This window comes from Elephantulus edwardii, unplaced genomic scaffold (assembly GCF_000299155.1).
Source record: "Elephantulus edwardii isolate Elephantulus edwardi_28Jun2011 unplaced genomic scaffold, EleEdw1.0 scaffold00017, whole genome shotgun sequence".
Lineage (NCBI taxonomy): Eukaryota > Metazoa > Chordata > Mammalia > Macroscelidea > Macroscelididae > Elephantulus > Elephantulus edwardii.
In genome coordinates, this window is record NW_006399767.1 from 885386 (window position 1) to 896980 (window position 11595).

Sequence of the window (11595 nt, forward strand, 5' to 3'; positions counted from 1 at the left end):
AAGGAAGGAAGGAAGGAAGGAAGGAAGGAAGGAAAACTTAAATCCCAAACCGAACTTGTTAATGTCAAGTCCATTGCTACATAGTGACTCTCTAGGAGTGGGTAGAACTGCTATGAGGGTTTTCAAAATTGTAACCTTTACAGGAAGAGATCATTAGGTCTTTTGCCCCATAAAGTGGCTGGTGGACTCCAACCACCAACTTTTTGACCAGTAGCCAAATGCATAATCTTTATACCATCAAGAGGTTTTAAATAAAATTTAGAAGTCAGAAATACTTTTTATCAAAATTGCTCAAGTTACCAAATGAAGTCTTAGTAGGAAAATACTAACTGGCTAATAACTAAATTCAGTGCTTGTTCTAGTATGCCATTCATTTCTTAATCCAAACTTCTATCTCTGTGCCACAGAGTAATTTGTATCCCTTCTAATTATAGTTGACTCTTGCACTTACTAACATTGTGGTTCTGAAGCTTTAGGTATCCAAGCATCATATTCAGAGTCTTGCCACATCCTACACTTAAATACTATTATTGTTTACTTAATATTTTCTTAACTCAGTCTCCACACTATTTTATTTTAAAAACCTAATCACTTCTTAAGCATTCAAAACACTTCAGGTTCATTGTAGTCAAGATGGAACCAACTCATTGCTGGTACTCTAATAGGTTTTTGTGTTGTTGTTGTTGGTTGGCGTCAAGTTGAGCATGACTCACAGCGACCCTATGAACAAAAGACTTGAAGCATTTCTATAACCGTCGTTGTTCCTCAAAGTACATAGTGTTTCCAGAGGCATGTTGTTTAGGAAGTGGATGCCACTTAGAGGATGTAAGTTACATGGAAGGAGACTGTCCCACTCAGAGAAGCTGGTGGATTCGTATTACTAAAGTATGGTTAGCATTCCAACTCCCTAGAAACTAGGACAGCAGAATTGTCATAATTATCTATAAAATCATGGCTCTTGTGAGCTATTTAACTTTTTCTATCATCCACTAAAATTTGTAACTGTAAAAATAAAAAAAAATTATATCATGTAAAATAACAAGCTTACTCTAAGTATTTTTGGAGTATAATGTGGTAGGTATGCTTTGGTGGAATTGAAGGAAAGTAAGAATTGTGCACACTCTGTTATCTTTATGACCTAAGTCTCTTGATCTTCACTTGTTAAGAGCACTTGTTCTTCAGAAAACACAATAACTTACATTTTAAAAAATATAGTATGGGAGAAGTTCCACAGTTCCTTAAATCAATGTTTTATAAACATTTGTTTACAAACATTTGTTTGGCAAACAGCTGAGATGCTTTTCACCAGCATCCTCCTTGGAGATTCTAGCTCAGTAATTCTAGGGAATCTGTAAACCAATTGCCTTGAGTCCATCCCAACTCACAGCAACTATATGGTTGAGAACTTCCTTGTAGGTATTCCAAGGCTGGTGGCCTAGTGCTAAGAATCTGTGCTGCAATCTCAAAGGTACACAGTTCTAATCCACCAGCTGTTCTGTGGGAAAAGGATGGGCAATTAACTGCCTCTGAAAACTGCTTGAGGGTCAGCTCAGGGTCGGTTCTGACTCTACCATATACAACAACAACAATCCTTACTATGGCAGATTACTTTTATTATGCCCCAGAAGTAGCTGATGGTCTCTAATCACTAATTAGAACAAACAGAAAGTTAATTACTGAGTGATTAACCACTGTGCCACCAGGGCTCCTTATGTCTAGAGTGGTAATGTGCTGTCAAGCTGAAAAGGATTCATAGCTGTCGACCCTCCAGCTGGATTTCAGAGGCAGTAAATTATGCTGGAGCAGATTGCCCACCTTTCTCCCATGGAGCAGCTGGTGGTTTCAAACCACATTTTATTAGGTTAGCAGTGACTCTCATTACCATTAGGCCACCATAGTTCCTTGAGGTCTGAAGTTGCTGTTTGCTGTCAATTCATAGCTGACCATCCAGAAGGTTTTCAGAGAGAGTAAATGGCATGCAAAGAGAGGTCTGGAGTAGGGTTCAGGAAATCCCAACAGCCCCACACAAATGTGGTAAAGACTAGGTAGTTTACACACTAAAAATGACGCACTTAAAAACTCTAAATCTATTGATATATGATGTAATCCCAAAAGCATGCAGATCAAATCCACAAACTGTTCCAGGGGAGAAGGATGGGCAATCTCCTCGCAGTGTAAGATTTGTGGCCTCTGAAAACCTGCAGGAGGGTCAGCTAAGAGTTGGTTCCAGCTTGATGACACACAACAGAAACAAAATAAGGAGAAACAGTTCTGTAGAATTTCAAGACTTAAAATCTTTGCCAGAGCAGTCTACCATAACTTACTCCCCTAGAGTGGCTAGTGGGTTTAAACCAACAACCTTCTAGTTAGCAGCTGACGGTGTCAGTCATTGTGCCTCTAGGGATCCTTAGAGGAAGTCCTAGGAGAAAAAGGGGCAATTTCCTCCTTTGTGATTTTCAACCCTCTGAAAACGAACTATAGTATCAGCTGTGAGTCAGTTTCAAGTCCATGGCATTAAGTTCAAAAGTACAAAAATCTCGATGGGAATGTGAGAGTGGGAATATGAGTGAAATTAAGAAGGAATGTATAGTCTGCATTGATGCCATGTCATTTTATTTTTTAATTTAAATTAATTGTTATCTACCATTCAATCAGCTCCTAAATTGTGGCAACATCATACACAATGGACAAAATATTAGCTAATTCTGCTTCTGTACCATCCCCACACCCAGGGTGAGTTGGGAATCATGACTATATGATTCATAGAGTCTTCATTGTTGACTGCTTTTTAACTGGTGAGAGAGAGAAAGAAAGAGAGAGAGAAAGAGAGAAAATGAATGGGGCCTGCAGGCACTTGTATTATATTTAAGTAACTTACTCTTTTTCTTGTACTAGGAACCACTTTCTTAGCACATTTCTCTCTTCCTCCTCAATGTCTGTGTTTATAGCACGCTTATATCATAGCACTCTTCAAAATAATTAGACAATAACTGGCCAAAAGAGTGCTTTTTGTTTTTGAGGACCAGATCTTACAGTCTGGGAAGGATCAACTACAAAGCACTCCATTTATAAACAAGATAGATTAACACACTCAAATTACAAATACAAGATCAAAAATCGTAAGCACTGAGAAAACATGCACAGTATCATAGCTTGTGTAAGGTCTTTAGACTCTTCCCAAGTCAATACCTTTATTCTCAAATGATTTTCATCCTTCTTTGTATTTATCCAAATTGGAAAAGACACTTAACATCGCACTGCCTTTTACAGAGTCAAAGCAGTTCACAAACTTTGCAGATCTGGTTAATTTGCTTACAACTCTGCAATCCTATGGCTCCTCATGATGAGATACAGCTGTAAAAAGAGTAACAGCGTATTTCTTTGGTCTTGTTAACTGACTTCTAGAGAAAGGAGCACACCATCCTAACAGTGCTAATAACACTGTTGTTAACTGTTAGTGAGTTCGTCCCTGATTCCATAAAATGAAATAAACCTTTTCCTGTCTTGTGCCATCCCCATGTTTGGTTGTAAAGTGAACTGCAATTCCACGTTGTTGTTATTATATGCCACTGAGTAGCCTGTGACTCATGGCGACCCACGTACACCAGCTCTGAAACCTACCCTATCCTGAGCCAGTCCCACTGACTCCAACACACCCAGCCCATTTACCCCAGTTACTATGTCAATCCATCTCATCTGGGTGTTCCTCTCCTGGGTTGTACATCCATTCTTGTAAGCATGATGTCCTTCACCAAAAACTAGTCCTTCCTGCCACATAAGTGTATGAGATAAAGGTTCAAAATCTTTGCCTCCAGGAAGAAACTTAGTTTCACTCTCTAAGAACTGTTTGTTTTCTTGGCAGTCCATAGTATGTTTAATACTCTTTTCCAGCACCACAACTCAAAGGCATTGATTCTTCTTCTGTCATCCTTCTTCATTGTCCAACTCTCTGATGCGTAACAAGTAATTGCAAAGACCATGACCTAGACCTGACATACTTTAGCCTCTAGACTATTATCATTGTTCTTTAGTTCTTTGGTGAGGTCCCCGACAGCAGACTTTTCTGATGTAATTTGTCTTGACTTCCTGTGTGCTGGTGACAAGTATATTGATTGTGGAGCTGAACAAGCTGAAACTGTTAACAACCTCAATATGTTCTCTTTCTATCATGGTACTGCCAGTTGGAATCTTTGTCCTCTCTCTCTCTCTCTCTCTGTGCGTGTGTGTGTGTGTGTGTGTGTAAAATATTTGTCTTCTTGATGTTGAGCTTCAATCCATATTGAAAACTTCAGTTCTTGACCTTCTGCAGCAAGTGCTTACGGTCCTGTTATTGTCAGTATTGTCCACTGAGGAGAACCAGAATATTGACAGCTGACATTTATTGTACATTCTACTATGCACTATGTTAAGTGTGTCATATGCAATATCCCAATTTTTACTCCCAATAACTCTCCGAGGCAAATAATATGATTAATACCATTTTCAAATTAAATGCATGAGGTGTAGAAATAGTAAATAAGTTGTTAGTTAGCCCATAACAACTCAAACCCAAGCTGTTGGACTCTGGCAACCACATTCTTCCCTATTACTCTCTACTTTCTTACATGGCTCAGCAGTAATGTTTGGGAAGAAATAGTGTTTTGACTCAGGCTCACATGTTTAGAACCACCCCTGGAATAACACACTGAGCTGGTGGTATAGGTATAAGACTTCCCATTTCCTATACCTCTAGTAACATTTTCAACCTCTTTTGATGTTAATGTAAATAAAACAAAATATTTTTTTAATGTCACTTTTAGTTTTTTGGTGTTTACTGAAAAAAGGGAGAATCTTTGGACATGCAACTATTTGGCCACAGATTCCAAAAGCCACATCCTAAGTACTCATGGAGTTTCTTTTATCTTGTGCAATTTTGGATAGATTAAGTTTTTTGTCCTCTACTTCATACTACATACTCCATAATCAACAATCTTGGTACCAGCAGCCAAGAAAGCAAGAGATGAATTGCACTAGGAAAGTCGGCTATCAGGGGATCTTTCCAGAGTACTGAAGAGCAACAGTGTCAGTCTGGAGATTAAGATGTGTCTGCAACTGCTTGCTATGCATCAGAGAGCTGGACAGTGACAAGGGAAGACAGAAAGAGAATTAATGCCTTGGAGCGGTGGTGCTAAAGAAGAGTGATGAGTATACCATGGGCTACTAGGAGAACAAATAGGTTCATCCTAGAGGGGGTGAAGCCAGTCTGGTCCTTGGATGCAAGGATTCTGAGGCTTCCTTCTGACATAATTTGGGTATGCTTCAAGGAGGCACCAGTCCTTGGAGAGGGACATTGTGCTTGGAAGTGTGGAAGGATGGAGAAAGAGAGGGAGACCATTGATGAGATGGGTTATACAGTGACTGGGATAATGAGGGTAGGTGTATCAGAGATAGTCAAGTTGGCACAGGATAGAGCCAGTTTCAGAGCTTTTGTACATAGGGTCACTGTGAATTGCAAGTGACTTGATGGCACATAACAACAACAACTTCATACTACAACATTGCGCTGGAGCATGATAGAGATCATGATCAGGTACAGGATAAGGTGACATTCAATAGAGTTGTTATGAGTGGTAGCTGACTCAATATTCCTAACAATAATGCACATTTGTTGTTGTTGTTGTTGGGTACTGTTGAGTCAGAACTGACCCAGTAAATCACATGGGAAGAGATTATACAACCTTCTTCTGTGGAACAGCTGGTGGATTTGAACCACATGCCTTTGGGATTGTCTTGGGATTCTTACCACTAGGCCACTAGTTGTGTGGTGGTGGTGGTGGTGGTGGTGGTGGTGGTGGTGTATACTATCGAGTCAGAACTGACCCATAGCTAACTGTCCAGTGGGTTTTCAGAGATAGTAAGTTGCATGGCAGGAGATTGTCTACTAGGCCACCAGAACTCCATTGTTACATATATAATCGTATAGAATATACATCACAGGCAACTCCATGGTACATAATAACAATAACATGCTATAACAGGTTTGGAAGCAGGAGTTGCATCCACTTCCTAAATAACATGCCTCCAGAAACTCTATGAACTTTGATAAATTCAATAGTTGTAGAGGGGATTCAGGCCTTTTGTTCATGAGGTCACTATGAACCGTGCTCAACTCAAAGGCAGTCAACAACAACAAAAACAACTATTATAACTATTTATCCTCTAAGTGTGAATTATTCTATTTATATTGAATTCATCTTAAATTAATCTTAACCAGAGCATGTTGATAAGACTTTAAAAGGTATATCCATTATTATTTTAGTTATAGCAGTAGCTCTGTTTTAAGGAAGAGGTCTAGATGTTCTGAGTTCTATCACTCAAATGTTCAATATTATTAACATGAATAAATTGTATAATACTTTTAAATGAACTAATTCTCCTATGCAAATACTCACTGAAATTATTTTTTAACTTATCATCTTGAAACTTGAACCTATTAAAATATTAATTCATTCTTCTTGTAGATGAATATTCTACTGCCACTGGTTTTGCATAGTTTTAGATGTTATCCATCCTTCCTTTTTTCTGATAAAGCTCCCCCCCTCTTTTCAATTTTGCCATCTCAATGTGGACTATTTTCTGTCTCTAGGGAAGTGGATAGAATGTGTTTAAATTTTTAGGTAAGTAGTGAATAGGGAATTCTGATGGCCTAATGGTAAGAATCTGCGTTATAATCCTGAAGACATGTGGTTTGAATCCACCAGCTACTCTGTTATTGCTGCCTCTGAAAACCCAGTGGAGGGTCATCTATGGGTCAGTTCTGACTTGATTAACACATGACAATAATAACAGCAAAAAGACAGAACTGACTTAAGACTGTCTTTGGGACATAATCCCATCATTGGGAAAATATGAAGAGCATATTAGTCATGGTATCTGGTCTGAAGATGTGTATGGTATAAGGAGATAAACACCAGATCATATTTTCATAATGGGAAAATTTTTAAAAAGAGAATGTTTTGGTTATTAATTGCCACCAAGCTGGACTCTGCACTGAAACACTTTCTCAGAATCAGTTGTAGTGTAGACCGTTGTTATTTGTAGTTTTCATTGACTTGCTTTTGGGAGTCTATTTGCAGACCTTCTTTCCTAGTCTTTGGCTGGAATTTCCTCTGAAACTTGTTTAGCATCATAGCAGCACATAAGCCTCCATTGATGTATGGACGGTGAATCCATTTGAGGTCCATTAGGTGGGAATTGAACCTGGGTCTCCTGTATGAAAGATCAATAAACCACCACTGCCCTTCAATAAGACTGGTGAGCAGGACAAAAATAAAATTAGAGAAGTTCATATATTAGAAGAGTAATAATGGATTCCTTTTAAGGATTCTTTTCTTTCTTTTCTTTTTTTTTAAATATTTTGAGTCTATGCTATGTAATTCGAAATAGTGATATTTGACCTAATCCACCTATAATGGATAAATGAGTTTGGGCTTCCAAAATGAAAATAACCAAACACACTCCCACTGAATGGATTCTGACTCATAGTAACCCCATAGGGCAAAGCAGAAGACCTGCTCTCCAAGGTTATGGTAAGTCTTTATGGAATAAGGCTGCCTCACCTTTCCCCAGCAGAGTAACTTGTGGTTCCAAACTGCCAACCTTTGGTCAGGCAACCAAATACCACCAGAATTCCTTCTTGAGCTTCCAAGGAAAAGCCAATGAGAACAGAACATGAGGTTAGAAAAGGCCCTGAGTCTGCAAGCCACAATAGCACTGGGCCCTTCAGTGGCCAGAGGCACCAGTTCATGACTTCGGATAAGGCAGAAAGGTAATTAACCAATAAGACACAAGGTGTTCCTGAAAAGAGGAGTTCACGCACCTGATTACTAATTAATCAGGCGTAAGAGCACCTTGTAGATGCATTCACTATTTAATTATAGCAGCCTTTCTTGGCAAAGGAGCATATGTTCCTGGCTTAATCTACTGGTTTATACTGACATCAAATTGTCATTATCAGAAAGAATCAGGCCTTTTGATTATTTCCACTAATTTATTGAACACTTAAAATTAATGAACCCCAGGCCTTTTAAATGTGCTCAGTTGGTTTGGAAGATGGGAGGAAAAACGGAGGGTAAAGAAAAACCTTCATTAAAAGGACAATTTGTTTGGATAAAGGTAAAGCAAATACATTTCATGGGTGATCTGAACTCCATTGGTGGAAAACACATGAATTCTAAAAGCTGAGCTTTTGAAATGATGAAGAGGAAATAGGATATGAGGTGTGGCCTGCTGGCCATGTTTTTTCTTCAAAAAGCATCTGGCTAACGGTTTTCCTTTATTTTTCCTAATTATTTATGTACTGATTCTCTAGAAGATATTGCTACAATTAAGTTTAATCAAATAAAAGCAATTAAAATGAAATGTTAATGTCGATAGTCAGATGACTAAAAAAGATTTCAGGTTTTTTAAAATGAAATTATTCTAGTTTCTTACAATATACATAGTAGAACATAAATGAATTCAACAATTCTTTGTGTACCATTATGTGGCATTGATTATATTATGTGGTATTGATTACATTCTTCAAGTCATGTAACCATTCTCACATTCCTTTCCCAAACAGTAAAGATTTCAGTTTTTCATTTTGACAATTTAGTGACAATTGACAATTTGACAATTTTCATTTTTTTACAATTAATTAGGGAGAATTTAATATAAATCTGTCTTCTTACATGTGAGTATCTTTTGCCTTAAGATCAACCTTGCATTGTGCCTAAATTTTAGTTGTCATTTCTGTATTCAGTTTCAGGTGAAGGCCAAGTTCAAGTGACTCTGCAGGTGAAGGAAGGTGTGCCCCCAACCATTTCAGATGAGCCTCCAACACTTTCAGGTGAGCACTAACCCTCTAAATTGATGTGCTACTAAAGCAGACTGAACTTCAATAATTCTTCAAATTCTTTCTCTATGTCTTATTTCTAGATGGACAGGTTATCAGTCCTAATGTTCATTCCTAACAATAGTTTCTCTTGTGTCACTGTAATACTTAATGTGTTTGCATGTTGAAGAGTGAGACATAAGGGCATGTTTATGTTTTAAAACAGTGGAAAGAATTAAAACATGTAAATAAGCACATTTTATAAATTATGGGCCATATGTGCATGCAGGAGTCCGGATCTGCAGATGGGTCATTAGGCCTCCACCAAGTGCAAAGAAAAATTCAGGGTATCTCAATACTGTAATTGTTCCCAGTAATTTAAGAAAAACAGGGCAAATGAACCCTCCCAAAAGTCAGATGGTTCTATGAAGTCTTTTTAACTCATACAAGCCAAATTCTCAAAGTCTAAATGCCTATAAGCACCTTATAAAGTATTCCACTGTTTGTTTTTGTTTATTCTAAGTCAGTTTAACTACACATTTCCAGCCAGGGTGCATCTTTTCAAAGACTGACTTTTCCTTTGATTTTTTTTTAAGGCGTTCTTTTGCATTATGTGAGAACAGAGCCCATGCTAATCATAAAATTATCTAATTCCTCTAATTAAACAAATTCATGAGGTAAAGGTAGTAGGTTAAAACCATAAACTGAAGGTATTGATGCATTTTGCTCGATGCTTATTATGAATGTGATTCTGAGGTTTTTTTTAAATAACAATTTCTGAGCTATCATAGTGCTTTGCTCCTTATGAACTTGCTGTTTATTTATCGTTTTCTTTTGAGTGACTCAAGTTGTACTGTTAATTGAGGGTATCTTGGGCTCTAGTGGTTTGGTAGATAAGGAGTTGCACTGCTATTCCAAAGGTGAGAAGTTCAAATCCACTAGCTGTTCCATGGGAGAAAGATGGCCAATCTCCTTCTGACTATTTACAGTCTCTGAAAATCTGCATTAGGGTCAGCTTTGAGTTCATTCTCAAGGGAAATTTGGGTGATATGGTGACCAAAATGGAATGGTCTTTCACTTCATGGAATCTTACATTCTTTTAGAGATAGAAATAAAATTTTTTATAATCCATTAATATGTTTCTGATAACTGTAACCAAGAAAATAATATTCTGCAATTCTCTCATTTTGAAAGTATTGTGTTTAAATTCTCTATAAGAGATTGAATTGGTTGTGTCAGTTCCCAATTTTTTGTTTATTTGGGTTTTTTCCCCCTCCACTTTATTAGTTTGTTTACAAAATTAGAATACAGATTTGAACAAATTCTTTCAATTTCCCTAGTCCCCCACCCATCAAATTATACAACCTGATGATTAATATTAATCTCCTCTTCCCCCTGGATATCCACATTCCTTTTCTTCCAGCCTCTCTCACCCGTCTTGGATCCTTATACTCATTCTACAATAATGGTTTTATACAATATTTATCCTTGTGGGACTGAGTTAGTTCACTCAGCATAATGGTTTCCAGTCCCTCCCAAGTTAGGTAATAATTTACAAAATCATTTGTCCTGCCTGCTATGGTGAAAATGATAATACTACCAAAAGAAATCTGCATGTTCAATGCAATCCAATCCAGATACCAAATTCATTTTTCAAGGAGATTATAAGGGAAATTACCTAATTTATTTGGAGAGGCAAGAGACCCTGAATAAGCAAAACACTTCTGAGAAACAAAAATTAGGTTGGAGGTATAGCACTCCCTGACCTCAAAACCTCCTACTACACAGCAGTAGTAACCAAAACAGAATGGTATTGGTACAATGACAGGCACATAGACCAATGGAACAGAATTGAGAACTCAGAAATAGATCTAGCTATCTACGGTCAACTGATATTTGACAAGGAAATCAAAGCTATCAAATGAGGAAATGATAACCTCTTTAACAAATGGTCCTGGCAAAACTGGGCTTCCACCTGCAGAAAGCTGAGACAGGATCCACATCTCACACTATACATAAAGATCAACCCAGTTCCTAGTTTTGGAAGGAAAAACTTTGGTGAGGGCTCTTTTGCCAGGTCATTCCACATTTACTTGAAGATTTCTGTGTACGGAACTAGTTGAAAGGACGTTGTGGGTGATCAATAACCATGATGATATCTGAAAAAGGGACTGGTTCATTGCTTAATTTTACAAATGTGGATGAAAAAACTTAGAGGTGGAATAATCATATCAGTAATCAGTGAATTGAACCTGGATTAGAATTTAGGTTTTCCAATTCAGTCCAGTGTTCTTTCTGCTAAACCATGTAATCTTAAAGGTGTTTAAATTACTTTCTTTTTAAAAAGTACTGGAAAAGTACTTCTTTTCCAATTGGCCAAGTAGCCATCTTCCAAATTTCTCAGCATAGCCTAGTGAGAATATCCAAGGCTTGATCAATTTTTTGCAACATATTTTTAATCAGTTTCTGAGACTTTCTTTTTTTACCAATGCCTTCAGTATAGTTTTAACTTCTGGCTTAGTTATCACTGGTTCTTGGTTGTATGTTACTTCCTGAAACTTTTAATGTTGATCAATTCTTCTTGGTACAATGACTCTGCATATTCAAAAGACCCTTTGAGAAATCTGCTGCCAAGGACCTTTCCAAAATGCTACACTGTGAGGATATTAGTTTAAAAACCAAGGTGCTTTTGATCCAAGTCCTGTTGTTGTTGTTGTTGTTATGTGCCGTCGAGTCATTTT

At 37.6% G+C, this 11595-nt stretch overlaps 1 protein-coding gene across 1 annotated transcript in view; it reads left to right on the forward strand.

Annotated features, from left to right (window-relative positions):
- Nucleotides 1-11595, forward strand: part of PKHD1 (polycystic kidney and hepatic disease 1 (autosomal recessive)) — an 866042-nt gene that overhangs the window by 497831 nt on the left and 356616 nt on the right. Inside the window, exon 48 of the mRNA XM_006882114.1 lies at nt 8783-8869. Coding sequence (XP_006882176.1) covers nt 8783-8869 — 87 coding nt within the window. The remainder of the gene's footprint in view (nt 1-8782; nt 8870-11595) is intronic.